Source organism: Pseudophryne corroboree, chromosome 11, assembly GCF_028390025.1.
Source record: "Pseudophryne corroboree isolate aPseCor3 chromosome 11, aPseCor3.hap2, whole genome shotgun sequence".
NCBI lineage: Eukaryota > Metazoa > Chordata > Amphibia > Anura > Myobatrachidae > Pseudophryne > Pseudophryne corroboree.
In genome coordinates, this window is record NC_086454.1 from 46,093,461 (window position 1) to 46,111,501 (window position 18,041).

The window sequence follows — 18,041 nt, forward strand, 5'->3', positions numbered from 1 at the left end:
AGAAGCAGAGCATTGTGTCCCTCCTGGAGAGGGTCATGTTGGGAGGTATGGAGTCTGTTGCCAGCAGAGCTCCCTGAAAATAAAAAAACCTAACAAAATACTTTCTTACAGCAAGCTCAGGAGAGCTCACTGAACAGCACCCAGCTCGTCCGGGCACAGATTCAAACTGAGGTCTGGAGGAGGGACATAGAGGGAGGAGCCAGAGCACACCAGAATCTAAATACTTTCTTAAAGTGCCCATGTCTCCTGCGGAGCCCGTCTATTCCCCATGGTCCTTACGGAGTCCCCAGCATCCACTAGGACGTTAGAGAAAATGTAATATACTGATGGGACTGTACCACATCTGACACACCATGTTTTATGAACAAAATAAAAAGATAAGATGTTCTCCAACATAGCACTCTTATAATGCATGGTTATTGAGCTACTGTCTCCTTCCTGCCACCATGAACTAATCAGACCATTCTACTCTGATCTCACATTAACAAAAAGTTTTGCCCAAAGAACTGCTGCCTGGATGCTTATGTTTTGCGCACCATTCACTGTTAACTCTGGACACTGTTGTGCATGAAAATACCAGGAGGTCAACCCTTCCTGAGATACTCAGACCATGCCGTCCATCATTAATCATCATTCTATGATCAAAGTCACATAGATCACATTATTTACCCATTCAGGTGTCTGAACAACAACTAAACCTCTTGACCATGTCTTCAGTCTTTTATGAATTGAGTTGCTGCCACATGATCAGCTGATTAGCATTAACTAGCACATGGAAAGGTGTTCCTAATAAAGTGGGCACTATGGTGGTCATTCCGAGTTGATCGCTCGTTCTTTTTTTTTCGCAACGGAGCGATTAGTCACTAATGCGCATGCGCAATGTCCGCAGTGCGACTGCGCCAAGTAAATTTGTTATTAAGTTAGGTATTTTACTCACGGCATTACGAGGTTTTTTCTTCGTTCTGGTGATCGGAGTGTGATTGATAGAAAGTGGGTGTTTCTGGGCGGAAACAGGCCGTTTTATGGGTGTGCGCGAAAAAACGCTGCCGTTTCTGGGAAAAACGCGGGAGTGTCTGAAGAAACGGGGGAGTGTCTGGGTGAACGCTGGGTGTGTTTGTGACGTCAAACCAGGAACGAAACTGACTGAACTGATCGCAGATGCCGAGTAAGTCTCGAGCTACTCAGAAACTGCTAAGAAGTGTCTATTCACAAATCTGCTAATCTTTCGTTCGCAAATCTACTATGCTAAGATTCACTCCCAGTAGGCGGCGGCTTAGCGTGTGCAAAGTGGCTAAAAGCAGCTTGCGAGCGAACAACTCGGAATGAGGGCCTATGGGGGGAATTGAATAAGTGCCGGGCGGATTCGCTGATGCTGCCGCACTTTACGGCAGCAGGGATCTTGCTCAAAAGTGCTCGCTATCCCATAGGGTAGAGAGCACTTTTAGGCGAATACAGCATTCGGGCAGCCAGCGTATCGGGCTGCTGTTGGGGCATTTAAACGCCACGGCAATGGAAATTCACCCGCCTCATCCATAACTGAATTTTCCACTGAGTGTATACACTAAATTTCATCAGTCGTTGCACTATTATAGTGTTCTGCTAGTGAACGTGCTTACTACATCAGAGTTATAATCATTATTGCCTCCTTGCTGCCTGCCACCTAACTGTGGGGGTAATTCCAAGTTGATCGCAGCAGGATTCTTTTTAGCAGTTGGGCAAAACCATGTGCACTGCAGGGGAGGCAGATATAACATGTGCAGAGAGAGTTAGATTTGGGTGGGTTATTTTATTTCTGTGCAGGGTAAATACTGGCTGCTTTATTTTTACACTGCAAATTAGATTGCAGATTGAACACACCACACCCAAATCTATCTCTCTCTGCACATGTTATATGATTATATCTGTCTCCCCTGTAGTGCACATGGTTTTGCCCAACTGCTAAAAAGAATCCTGCTGCGATCAACTTGGAATTACCCCCTGTATCCGGACCATCCCTTTCTAGTAGCTAGCCTGTAGCTGGATTTTCCAGTTGCTTCACCTCTTTTTTGAGCCTAGACACAACCATAATCTTGGACAATATGAGGGTCATTTCAACCCGATCGCACAATGCGCTTCCTCGCAGCCGTGCGATTGGGTCAGAACTGCGCATGAGCGGCGGCCGCATTGCACAGGTGCGTCGTTGCCCGGCGACGGCCGTCGCCAGGCAGCGGCGCCGCAATCGTGTAAAGCGGTCGCAGCGGCGACCGCAAGAAGATTGACAGGAGGAAGGCGGAACCGGACGGCAACTCACCGTTTTTGAGGAGTGGTGAGTTCAACGCAGGCTTGTCCAGGCGTTTGGAGGGCGGATGTCTGACGTCAATCTGCATCGCTGGATTGATCGCACAGGGTAAGTAGATCTGACCCTGGTCTTGTTTTGCAGGAAACTTTTTTAGCATAGTAGGGCTGCACAAGCGATCGCAGCCCCGCTATGCAGAAATACACTCCCCCATAGGCGGCGTCTAGTTGATCGCACGGGCAGCAAAAAGTTGGTACGTGCGATCAACTCGGAATGACCCCCTATATTCTCTAATGTGACTGTACCTCTCCCCAGGGTTGTTGCAACAGACCTGTATGGCTCCTGGTAGCCCAGGGCCTGATTCACAATTGCAGGCGCCCCAGGCTAAAACACTTGTAGTGCTCCCTGTTATGATGCTAAACCCAGAGCATAGTGTGTATGCATGCTGAGAAAATCGCCAGTCATGCAGCACACGTACAGGTACGGAAGGTTATACAACTGACACGTTTGATCTTGCCATCTACTGATTTAATGATGTTTGTAGAGTATAAAGCAGACTTTGGCTTCTGCATAAAATAAAGGTTGTCTGTGGGCTACATGGTCATAAAGGCATGTAGCCATCTGGTAGTCATTGTAAGAAATTCCCTCAACACTACCTTGGGATGGCTGAATAATGAATAAGCTTCTTTAATTAAGCTGGGCGGACGTCGTCAACATGGAATAAATGAAGTCTTACATATTTCCTGGCTGCTAACTGCTTGGTGCACCTTCCCCTCCCCCAATCCCCCCCCCCCCCCCCCCCAAGTCCTGGCGCCCTAGGCTGCAGCCTAATCAGGCACTGTGGAAGCCTAGCAGAAGGGTTCCAGGTGATTGCTTAAGACAGAAGCCCACTAGTGTATCTCCCTTGTTTCCAACAGAAGTTTGTGACACTGCTCCAGCACTTGTGACGTAAATGGGAGTAGATAAGCCAGTGTAGGTGAAGGTCAGGGGGAAGTTACACATGAGGCAGGGGTGTATCTGGAGGTGATATAGATGTCACGGGGATGTTAGACATGAGGTAGGTGTATATTAGGGTGTAATATAAAACAAACGTAATATACCTGTTAAGATAATGGAGAAGTCCCAGCCACATGAAACCTTGACCACACGCAAGTTCAAAACGGCAGGACACAAGCTGAAACGCGGCAAATCCTCGCAGTGACCTAAGCCCAACTGGCCATTTTTATTTTGACCACAGACGTACAATTCCCCAGCATCTGCGAGACAGAAAGTATTTAGTTGTTACTGTATCAAAATATAATGAGCAAGCCGTATCTCACACACATAGCCATGCTAAGAAATCTCATGCATTATGGAGTATATCCAGCAGGTGGCAGCAGATACTGTATCTTCAGACTACCTGCAGGCCTACATTGGGAATATTGCCATTTATTAGCACAGATTCTGAGAATGGTGGGGATAGGAGCTACAGTACAAAAACGAGGAATTGCTTAAACTGCTGGGAAAAGGCTTAGGAGAAATATCAGATGTATTTCCTCTTTACACGACCTTATACAGTACATGTGCAAGGCATATCAGAGCAAGGGTGATGGAGTCCCTGGCCGCAGGCTCCTGGATGAGTACTTTACAGTTTACACATAAAAATACTTATATCTAAAACAATGTATCCACACATTAAACACATCACCGTATATTACATAAAATATACTATAAGATATGGGATAAGCAGAATGTCCACAGAATCACTCTCTCTCCAAGTTATGCCTAGTGGAGTTTACAGGACAGTAACACCTCACCTGGCCCAGATCCTACAGTACCGGAGGCTTAGCGACCACTGCTAGTGTGCAGGGCCCAGAAAACGGGCCACAGTCTCCCTTCTCTCTGCTAGAATGGGGAATCTGTAGTAATCTACACATACAGTATATACATGCATTTTTATGCACAATGATGTGAAGTGTGCAGTATATACCTGAATACAATGCACATCATATATACATGCACACACCACCGACTGCAGCACGCAGAGCAGATTGTGCACAATGGCACGGATGCATCAGAATCCAAATCAATGCAGCATGACTACGCCATCTAGTGGACATCTGCAGACTACATGCACATAAAATATGTACTTACTTGCTTTTTATATTACGAACTCCATAGATGATTTACTTACACCTGTATGCTCATTATGTGCTACCTGTATGTAAATCGCTGCCCCCCATGAGTGGCAGGAGAGAGCTTACCTGTCACTGCAGCAGAGTGGCTGCCACCCCCACTGATGCTCTGTATGACTTGCCTCTTCCCTGGAAAGCCTGGTACCCGCTGAGGGCACAGAGCGTCCTCTCTGCTCCCCAGTCCGAGCTGGCCGCAGCTATTGGAGCCCTGAAAGACATAATCCCAGAATCATAAATGGAGCAGCTTGTTGCTGTAATCATCACTCATCTGTAGCCGTCACCAACTGGAACAGAGGGAAATGTCATAGGGACTGAATTAGCAAAAGTGGGAAATTTTCCTGCGGTTTCGATGCGGAATTTAAAGGGATACGGTCATTAGGTCGACGAGACTTAGGCTGACAGTTATTAGGTCGACCACTGTTGGTCGACATGGTCACTAGGTCGACATGCTCATTAGGACGACATGTACTTGGCCGACATGGAAAAAGGTCAACATGAGTTTTTCACATTTTTTTTTCCATTTTTTTTTACTTTTTCATACTTTACGATCCACGTGGACTACGATTGGGAATAGTAACCTTGCACGATGGTGACGCAGTGCACTAACTGGGGTTCCCCGTCACTTTACGCAAAAAAAAACAACCCAAAAAAGTAAAAAACTCATGTTGACCTTTTTCCATATCGACCTAGTACATGTCGCCCTAATGACCCATACCCAATTTAACGCGGACAATTTGTTTAAAGGCAAAACCTGGTTGTATTGCCCTATTTAAAACATCAGCAAGTCAAAATCACAGTCAAATCACCACTTTGCCAATGTGAAATCTACGGTGTTACATTTAGCCATATGTCACCTCTATTTAAACGTTAAACAGAGCTTACTGAATGAGTTCCACCATTCTAAAATGAAAGAAATATATTCAAATCACACAATCATCTCAATAAATAATAGTGATGTACAATATACACCCCCCCCCCCCCCTTAATCAGGTGATGTAATATCATACAGTGGGGCAGATGTAGTAAGCCTGGAGAAGTGAAAAAGTAGTGATAGGTGCAAGGTGATAACGCACCAGCCAATCAGCTCCTAACTGTAAATTGACATATTGGAGATGATTGGCTGGTGCGTTATCACCTTGCACCTATCACTGCTTTATTACTTCTCCAGGCTTAATACATCTGCTCCAGTGTTAATCGTGCGTGACACTAACATACAGACCACAAATGAACACATCTACAGTTACACTAGCATACTGTCTAGCAATAAACATGTTAATAATTAAACTAACGTCCAGTAATGACTATGTTAATGATTACACTGAAATACAGCCCAGCAAAGAATGTTAATGATTATAATACAGTACAATAGTCCAGTAATGAATATGGTATTGATTACACTGCCATACTATCCAGCGATTAATATGTTAACGATTAAACTAAAACGGTGTATATTAATGAACATGTTCTTCATGGTTCCACTAGTATCCTCTCCAGTGATTAATATGTTAAAAATTAGTTACACTAACATACCGCCCAGCAATTAATATGCTAATGAACACAGTAAAACACTGTATCGTAATGAATGTGTTCATCATGGTTACACTAACGCTGGCATGGCCAACCTGTAACTCTCTAGCTGTTGTAAAACTACACATCCCAGCATGCCCTGCCACAGTTTTAGCATTCCTTAGTAGCAAAACGGTGGCAGGGCATTCTGGGACTTGTAGTTTCACAACAGCTGGAGAGCCACAGGTTGGCCAGCTCTGCACTAACGTACCATCCAGCAATGAGTCCAGTAATGAATATGTTACTGATTACACTACAGTATCATACTGTCCAGTAATGAATATGTTAATGATTACACTACGGTACCATACTGTACAGTAATCAATTTGTTAATGATTACACCACAGTACCATACTGTCCAGTAATGAATATGTTAATGATTACACTACGGTACCATACTTTCCAGTAAGGAATATGTTAATGATTACACTACGGTACCATACTGTCCAGTAAGGAATATGTTAATGATTACACTACAGTACCATACTGTCCAGTAATGAATATGTTAATGATTACACTACGGTACCATACTGTCCAGTAATGAATATGTTACTGATTACACTACGGTACCATACTGTCCAGTAATGAATATGTTACTGATTACACTATGGTACCATACTGTCCAGTAATTAATGTTAATGATTACACTACGGTACCATACTGTCCAGTAATGAATATGTTAATGATTACAGTACGGTACCATACTGTCCAGTAATGAATATGTTAATGATTACACTACGGCACCATACTGTCCAGTAATGAATATGTTACTGATTACACTACGGTACCATACTGTCTAGTAATGATTATGTTACTGATTACACTATGGTACCATACTGTCCAGTAATGAATGTTAATGATTACACTACGGTACCATACTGTCCAGTAATGAATATGTTAATGATTACAGTACGGTACCATACTGTCCAGTAATGAATATGACTATGGTACCATATTGTCCAGTAATGAATATGTTAATGATTACACTACAGTACCATACTGTTCAGTAATGAATATGACTATGGTACCATATTGTCCAGTAATGAATATGTTAATAATTACACTACAGTACCATACTGTCCAGTAATGAATATGTTACTGATTACACTACAGTATCAAACTGTCCAGTAATGATTATGTTAATGAATACACTACAGTACCATACTGTCCAGTAATTAATATGTTACTGATTACACTACAGTACCATACTGTCCAGTAATGAATATGTTACTGATTACACTACGGTACAATACTGTCCAGTAATGAATATGATAATGATTACACTACGGTACCATACTGTTCAGTAATGAATATGTTACTGATTACACCACAGTACCATACTGTCCAGTAATGAATATGTTACTGATTACACTACAGTACCATACTGTCCAGTAATGAATATGTTACTGATTACACTACGGTACCATACTGTTCAGTAATGAATATGTTAATGATTACACTACGGTACCAAACTGTCCAGTAATGAATATGTTAATGATTCCACTACGGTACCATACTGTCCAGTAATGAATATGTTACTGATTACACCACAGTACCATACTGTCCAGTAATGAATATGTTAATGATTACACTACGGTACCATACTGTCCAGTAATGAATATGTTACTGATTACACTACAGTACCATACTGTCCAGTAATGAATATGTTACTGATTACACTACGGTACCATACTGTTCAGTAATGAATATGTTAATGATTACACTACGGTACCAAACTGTCCAGTAATGAATATGTTAATGATTACACTACGGTACCATACTGTCCAGTAATGAATATGTTACTGATTACACCACAGTACCATACTGTCCAGTAATGAATATGTTAATGATTACACTACGGTACCATACTGTCCAGTAAGGAATATGTTAATGATTACACTACGGTACCATACTGTCCAGTAAGGAATATGTTAATGATTACACTACAGTACCATACTGTCCAGTAATGAATATGTTAATGATTACACTACGGTACCATACTGTCCAGTAATGAATATGTTACTGATATTACACTACGGTACCATACTTTCCAGTAATGAATATGTTACTGATTACACTACGGTACCATACTGTCCAGTAATGAATGTTAATGATTACACTACGGTACCATACTGTCCAGTAATGAATATGTTAATGATTACAGTACAGTACCATACTGTCCAGTAATGAATATGACTATGGTACCATATTGTCCAGTAATTAATATGTTAATGATTACACTACAGTACCATACTGTTCAGTAATGAATATGTTACTGATTACACTACAGTACCATACTGTCCAGTAATGATTATGTTAATGAATACACTACAGTACCATATTGTCCAGTAATGAATATGCTAATGATTACACTACAGTCCATTATGAATATGTTACAGTTTACACTATGGTACCATACTGTCCAGTAATGAATATGTTAATGATTACACTACGGTACCATACTTTCCAGTAAGGAATATGTTAATGATTACACTACGGTACCATACTGTCAAGTAAGGAATATGTTAATGATTACACTACAGTACCATACTGTCCAGTAATGAATATGTTAATGATTACACTACGGCACCATACTGTCCAGTAATGAATATGTTACTGATTACACTACGGTACCATACTGTCCAGTAATGAATATGTTACTGAAAACACTATGGTACCATACTGTCCAGTAATTAATGTTAATGATTACACTACGGTACCATACTGTCCAGTAATGAATATGTTAATGATTACAGTACGGTACCATACTGTCCAGTAATGAATATGTTAATGATTACACTACGGTACCATACTGTCCAGTAATAAATATGTTACTGATTACACTACGGTACCATACTGTCCAGTAATGCATATGTTACTGATTACACTATGGTACCATACTGTCCAGTAATGAATGTTAATGATTACACTACGGTACCATACTGTCCAGTAATGAATATGTTAATGATTACAGTACGGTACCATACTGTCCAGTAATGAATATGACTATGGTACCATATTGTCCAGTAATGAAAATGTTAATGATTACACTACAGTACCATACTGTTCAGTAATGAATATGACTATGGTACCATATTGTCCAGTAATGAATATGTTAATAATTACACTACAGTACCATACTGTCCAGTAATGAATATGTTACTGATTACACTACAGTACCAAACTGTCCAGTAATGATTATGTTAATGAATACACTACAGTACCATACTGTCCAGTAATTAATATGTTACTGATTACACTACGGTACCATCCTGTCCAGTAATGAATATGTTACTGATTACACTACAGTACCATACTGTCCAGTAATGAATATGTTACTGATTACACTACGGTACAATACTGTCCAGTAATGAATATGTTAATGATTACACTACGGTACCATACTGTTCAGTAATGAATATGTTACTGATTACACCACAGTACCATACTGTCCAGTAATGAATATGTTACTGATTACACTACAGTACCATACTGTCCAGTAATGAATATGTTACTGATTACACTACGGTACCATACTGTTCAGTAATGAATATGTTAATGATTACACTACGGTACCAAACTGTCCAGTAATGAATATGTTAATGATTACACTATGGTACCATACTGTCCAGTAATGAATATGTTACTGATTACACCACAGTACCATACTGTCCAGTAATGAATATGTTAATGATTACACTACGGTACCATACTGTCCAGTAACGAATATGTTACTGATTACACTACAGTACCATACTGTCCAGTAATGAATATGTTACTGATTACACTACGGTACCATACTGTTCAGTAATGAATATGTTAATGATTACACTACGGTACCAAACTGTCCAGTAATGAATATGTTAATGATTACACTACGGTACCATACTGTCCAGTAATGAATATGTTACTGATTACACCACAGTACCATACTGTCCAGTAATGAATATGTTAATGATTACACTACGGTACCATACTGTCCAGTAAGGAATATGTTAATGATTACACTACGGTACCATACTGTCCAGTAAGGAATATGTTAATGATTACACTACAGTACCATACTGTCCAGTAATGAATATGTTAATGATTACACTACGGTACCATACTGTCCAGTAATGAATATGTTACTGATATTACACTACGGTACCATACTGTCCAGTAATGAATATGTTACTGATTACACTACGGTACCATACTGTCCAGTAATGAATGTTAATGATTACACTACGGTACCATACTGTCCAGTAATGAATATGTTAATGATTACAGTACGGTACCATACTGTCTAGTAATGAATATGACTATGGTACCATATTGTCCAGTAATTAATATGTTAATGATTACACTACAGTACCATACTGTCCAGTAATGATTATGTTAATGAATACACTACAGTACCATATTGTCCAGTAATGAATATGCTAATGATTACACTACAGTCCATTATGAATATGTTACAGTTTACACTATGGTACCATACTGTCCAGTAATGAATATGTTAATGATTACACTACGGTACCATACTGTCCAGTAATGAATATGTAACTGATTAGACTATAGTACCATACCATACTGTCCAGTAATTAATATGTTACTGATTACACTACGGTACCATCCTGTCGAGTAATGAATATGTTACTGATTACACTACAGTACCATACTGTCCAGTAATGAATATGTTACTGATTACACTACGGTACAATACTGTCCAGTAATGAATATGTTATTGAATACACTACGGTACCATACTGTCCAGTAATGAATATGTTAATGATTACACTATGGTACAATACTGTCCAGTAATGAATAAGTTAATGATTACACTACGGTACCACACTGTCCAGTAATGAATATGTTACTGATTACACCACAGTACCATACTGTCCAGTAAGGAATATGTTAATGATTACACTACGGTACCATACTGTCCAGTAAGGAATATGTTAATGATTACACTACGGTACCATACTGTCCAGTAAGGAATATGTTCATGATTACACTACAGTATCATACTGTCCAGTAAGGAATATGTTAATGATTACACTACGGTACCATACTGTCCAGTAATGAAATTTACTGATTACACTACAGTACCATACTGTCCAGTAATGAATATGTTACTGATTACACTACAGTACCATACTGTCCAGTAATGAATATGTTACTGATTAATACTACAGTACCATACTGTCCAGTAATTAATATGTTAATGATTACACAACAGTACCATACTGTCCAGTAATGAATATGTTACTGATTACACTACAGTACCATACTGTACAGTAATGAATATGTTAATGATTACACTACGGTACCATACTGTCCAGTAATGAATATGTTACTGATTACACCACAGTACCATACTGTCCAGTAATGAATATGTTAATGATTACACTACGGTACCATACTGTCCAGTAAGGAATATGTTAATGATTACACTACGGTACCATACTGTCCAGTAAGGAATATGTTAATGATTACACTACAGTACCATACTGTCCAGTAATGAATATGTTAATGATTACACTACGGTACCATACTTTCCAGTAATTAATATGTTACTGATTACACTATGGTACCATACTGTCCAGTAATGAATATGTTACTGATTACACTACGGTACCATACTGTCCAGTAATGAATGTTAATGATTACACTATGGTACCATACTGTCCAGTAATGAATATGTTAATGATTACAGTACGGTACCATACTGTCGAGTAATGAATATGACTATGGTACCATACTGTCCAGTAATGAATATGTTAATGATTACACTACAGTACCATACTGTTCAGTAATGAATATGTTACTGATTAAACTACAGTACCATACTGTCCAGTAATGATTATGTTAATGATTACACTACAGTACCATACTGTTCAGTAATGAATATGTTACTGATTACACTACAGTACCATACTGTCCAGTAATGATTATGTTAATGAATACACTACAGTACCATACTGTCCAGTAATGAATATGTTAATGATTACACTACGGTACAATACTGTCCAGTAATGAATATGTTACTGATTACACTACAGTACCATACTGTCCAGTAATGAATATGTTACTGATTACACTACAGTACCATACTGTCCAGTAATGAATATGTTACTGATTACACTACAGTACCATACTGTCCAGTAATGAATATGTTAATGATTACACTACAGTACCATACTGTCCAGTAATGAATATGTTAATTATTACACTACAGTACCATACTGTCCAGTAATGAATATGTTACTGATTACACTACAGTACCATACTGTCCAGTAATGAATATGTTACTGATTACACTACAGTACCATACTGTCCAGTAATGAATATGTTAATGATTACACTACGGTACCATACTGTCCAGTAATGAATATGTTACTGATTACACTACAGTACCATACTGTCCAGTAATGAATATGTTACTGATTACACTACGGTACCATACTGTTCAGTAATGAATATGTTAATGATTACACTACGGTACCAAACTGTCCAGTAATGAATATGTTAATGATTACACTACGGTACCATACTGTCCAGTAATGAATATGTTACTGATTACACCACAGTACCATACTGTCCAGTAATGAATATGTTAATGATTACACTACGGTACCATACTGTCCAGTAAGGAATATGTTAATGATTACACTACGGTACCATACTGTCCAGTAAGGAATATGTTACTGATTACACTACGGTACCATACTGTCCAGTAATGAATGTTAATGATTACACTACGGTACCATACTGTCCAGTAATGAATATGTTAATGATTACAGTACGGTACCATACTGTCCAGTAATGAATATGACTATGGTACCATATTGTCCAGTAATTAATATGTTAATGATTACACTACAGTACCATACTGTTCAGTAATGAATATGTTACTGATTACACTACAGTACCATACTGTCCAGTAATGATTATGTTAATGAATACACTACAGTACCATATTGTCCAGTAATGAATATGCTAATGATTACACTACAGTCCATTATGAATATGTTACAGTTTACACTATGGTACCATACTGTCCAGTAATGAATATGTTAATGATTACACTACGGTACCATACTGTCCAGTAATGAATATGTAACTAATTACACTACAGTACCATACCATACTGTCCAGTAATTAATATGTTACTGATTACACTACGGTACCATCCTGTCCAGTAATGAATATGTTACTGATTACACTACAGTACCATACTGTCCAGTAATGAAGATGTTACTGATTACACTACGGTACAATACTGTCCAGTAATGAATATGTTATTGAATACACTACGGTACCATACTGTCCAGTAATTAATATGTTAATGATTACACTACGGTACAATACTGTCCAGTAATGAATAAGTTAATGATTACACTACGGTACCATACTGTCCAGTAATGCATATGTTACTGATTACACCACAGTACCATACTGTCCAGTAAGGAATATGTTAATGATTACACTACGGTACCATACTGTCCAGTAAGGAATATGTTAATGATTACACTACGGTACCATACTGTCCAGTAAGGAATATGTTCATGATTACACTACAGTACCATACTGTCCAGTAATGAATATGTTAATGATTACACTACGGTACCATACTGTCCAGTAATGCATGTTACTGATTACACTACAGTACCATACTGTCCAGTAATGAATATGTTACTGATTACACTACAGTACCATACTGTCCAGTAATGAATATGTTACTGATTAATACTACAGTACCATACTGTCCAGTAATGAATATGTTAATGATTACACAACAGTACCATACTGTCCAGTAATGAATATGTTACTGATTATACTACAGTACCATACTGTCCAGTAATGAATATGTTACTGATTACACTACAGTACCATACTGTACAGTAATGAATATGTTAATGATTACACTACGGTACCATACTGTCCAGTAATGAATATGTTACTGATTACACCACAGTACCATACTGTCCAGTAATGAATATGTTAATGATTACACTACGGTACCATACTGTCCAGTAAGGAATATGTTAATGATTACACTTCGGTACCATACTGTCCAGTAAGGAATATGTTCATGATTACACTACAGTACCATACTGTCCAGTAATGAATATGTTAATGATTACACTACGGTACCATACTTTCCAGTAATGAATATGTTACTGATTACACTATGGTACCATACTGTCCAGTAATGAATATGTTACTAATTACACTACGGTACCATACTGTCCAGTAATGAATGTTAATGATTACACTATGGTACCATACTGTCCAGTAATGAATATGTTAATGATTACAGTACGGTACCATACTGTCGAGAAATGAATATGACTATGGTACCATACTGTCCAGTAATGAATATGTTAATGATTACACTACAGTACCATACTGTTCAGTAATGAATATGTTACTGATTAAACTACAGTACCATACTGTCCAGTAATGATTATGTTAATGATTACACTACAGTACCATACTGTCCAGTAATGAATAGGTTACTGATTACACTACGGTACCATACTGTCCAGTAATGATTATGTTAATGAATACACTACAGTACCATACTGTCCAGTAATGAATATGTTAATGATTACACTACGGTACAATACTGTCCAGTAATGAATATGTTACTGATTAAACTACAGTACCATACTGTCCAGTAATGATTATGTTAATGATTACACTACAGTACCATACTGTTCAGTAATGAATATGTTACTGATTAAACTACAGTACCATACTGTCCAGTAATGATTATGTTAATGATTACACTACAGTACCATACTGTCCAGTAATGAATAGGTTACTGATTACACTACAGTACCATACTGTCCAGTAATGATTATGTTAATGAATACACTACAGTACCATACTGTCCAGTAATGAATATGTTAATGATTACACTACGGTACAATACTGTCCAGTAATGAATATGTTACTGATTACACTACAGTACCATACTGTCCAGTAATGAATATGTTACTGATTACACTACAGTATCATACTGTCCAGTAATGAATATGTTACTGATTACACTACAGTACCATACTGTCCAGTAATGAATATGTTACTGATTATACTACAATACCATACTGTCCAGTAATGAATATGTTAATGATTACACTACAGTACCATACTGTCCAGTAATGAATATGTTAATTATTACACTACAGTACCATACTGTCCAGTAATGAATATGTTACTGATTACACTACAGTACCATACTGTCCAGTAATGAATATGTTACTGATTACACTACAGTACCATACTGTCCAGTAATGAATATGTTAATGATTACACTACAGTACCATACTGTCCAGTAATGAATATGTTACTGATTACACTACAGTACCATACTGTCCAGTAATGAATATGTTACTGATTACACTACAGTACCATACTGTCCAGTTATGAATATGTTGATGATTACACTACAGTACCATACTGTCCAGTAATGAATATGTTACTGATTACTAGTGATGAGCGGGTTCGGTTCCTCGGAAACCGAACCCCCCCGAACTTAACCCATTTTACACGGGTCCGAGGCATACTCGGATTCTCCCGTATGGCTCGGTTAACCCGAGCGCGCCCGAACGTCATCATCCCGCTGTCGGATTCTCGCGAGATTCGGATTCTATATAAGCAGCCGCGCGTCGCCGCCATTTTCACTCGTGCATTGGAAATGTTAGGGAGAGGACGTGGCTGGCGTCATCTCCATTTATTCATTGTTGAGTTGATGCAAATATTTTTGCTTGCTTATATCATTGTGGGGACTGGGGAGCAGCTTTATATTAATATAGGAGGAGTACAGTGCAGAGTTTTGCTGATCAGTGACCACCAGTTTTATCCGTTCTCCGCCTGAAAAAAACACTCCATATCTGTGCTCAGTGTGCTGCATATATCTGTGCTCACACTGCTTAATTGTGGGGACTGGGGAGCAGCTGTATTATATAGGAGGAGTACAGTGCAGAGTTTTGCTGACAGTGACCACCAGTATACGTTGTCTTATTGAAAAACACTCCATATCTGTGCTCAGTGTGCTGCATATATCTGTGCTCACACTGCTTTATTGTGGGGACTGGGGACCACCAGTATAATATTATATAGGAGGAGTACAGTGCAGAGTTTTGCTGACCAGTGACCACCAGTATACGTTGTCTGCCTGAAAAACACTCCATATCTGTGCTGCATTGTGTAGTATATAGTAGGAGTACAGTGCATAATTTTGCTGACCACCAGTATATAACATATAGGAGTACGGTACAGAAGGCCACTGCTGTACCTACCTCTGTGTCGTCAAGTATACTATCCATCCATACCTGTGGTGCATTTCAGTTTTGTACAGTTTGCTGACCACCAGTATATAATATATAGCATTACGGTACAGTAGGCCACTGCTGTACCTACCTCTGTGTCGTCAAGTATACTATCCATCTACATTCTATACCTGTGGTGCATTTCAGTTGTGCAGTTTGCTGACACAGTGACCACCAGTATATATAGCAGCACGGTACAGAAGGCCACTGCTGTACCTACCTCTGTGTCGTCAAGTATACTATCCATCTACATTCTATACTTGTGGTGCATTTTAGTTTTGCAGTTTGCTGACACAGTGACCACCAGTATATATAGCAGTACGGTACGGAAGGACACTGCTGTACCTACCTCTGTGTCGTCAAGTATACTATCCATCTACATTCTATACCTGTGGTGCATTTTAGTTTTGCAGTTTGCTGACAGTGACCACCAGTATATATAGCAGTACGGTACGGAAGGCCACTGCTGTACCTACCTCTGTGTCGTCAAGTATACTATCCATCTAGATTCTATACCTGTGGTGCATTTCAGTTGTACAGTTTGCTGACACAGTGACCACCAGTATATATAGCAGTACGGTACGGAAGGCCACTGCTGTACCTACCTCTGTGTCGTCAAGTATACTATCCATCTACATTCTATACCTGTGGTGCATTTCAGTTGTGCGCAGTATATATAGTAGTAGGCCATTGCTATTGATACTGGCATATAATTCCACACATTAAAAAATGGAGAACAAAAATGTGGAGGGTAAAATAGGGAAAGATCAAGATCCACTTCCACCTCGTGCTGAAGCTGCTGCCACTAGTCATGGCCGAGACGATGAAATGCCATCAACGACGTCTGCCAAGGCCGATGCCCAATGTCATAGTAGAGAGCATGTAAAATCCAAAAAACAAAAGTTCAGTAAAATGACCCAAAAATCAAAATGAAAAGCGTCTGAGGAGAAGCGTAAACTTGCCAATATGCCATTTACGACACGGAGTGGCAAGGAACGGCTGAGGCCCTGGCCTATGTTCATGGCTAGTGGTTCAGATTCACATGAGGATGGAAGCACTCATCCTCTCGCTAGAAAAATGAAAAGACTTAAGCTGGCAAAAGCACAGCAAAGAACTGTGCGTTCTTCTAAATCACAAATCCCCAAGGAGAGTCCAATTGTGTCGGTTGCGATGCCTGACCTTCCCAACACTGGACGGGAAGAGCTTGCGCCTTCCACCATTTGCACGCCCCCTGCAAGTGCTGGAAGGAGCACCCGCAGTCCAGTTCCTGATAGTCAAATTGAAGATGTCAGTGTTGAAGTACACCAGGATGAGGATATGGGTGTTGCTGGCGCTGGGGAGGAAATTGACAAGGAGGATTCTGATGGTGAGGTGGTTTGTTTAAGTCAGGCACCCGGGGAGACACCTGTTGTTCGTGGGACGAATATGGCCATTGACATGCCTGGTCAAAATACAAACAAAATCAGCTCTTCGGTGTGGAATTATTTCAACACAAATGCGGACAACAGGTGTCAAGCCGTGTGTTGCCTTTGTCAAGCTGTAATAAGTAGGGGTAAGGACGTTAACCACCTAGGAACATCCTCCCTTATACGTCACCTGGACCGCATTCATCAGAAGTCAGTGACAAGTTCAAAAACTTTGGGTGACAGCGGAAGGAGTCCACTGACAACTAAATCCCTTCCTCTTGTAACCAAGCTC

At 39.4% G+C, this 18,041-nt stretch overlaps 1 protein-coding gene across 1 annotated transcript in view; it reads right to left on the bottom strand.

Annotated features, from left to right (window-relative positions):
- Nucleotides 1-18,041, bottom strand: part of SERGEF (secretion regulating guanine nucleotide exchange factor) — a 271,874-nt gene that overhangs the window by 213,990 nt on the left and 39,843 nt on the right. Inside the window, exons 2-3 of the mRNA XM_063944109.1 lie at nt 4,519-4,657; nt 3,376-3,531 (exon numbers count right to left, since the gene is read on the bottom strand). Of these exons, the coding sequence (XP_063800179.1) occupies nt 3,376-3,531; nt 4,519-4,657 (295 nt within the window). The remainder of the gene's footprint in view (nt 1-3,375; nt 3,532-4,518; nt 4,658-18,041) is intronic.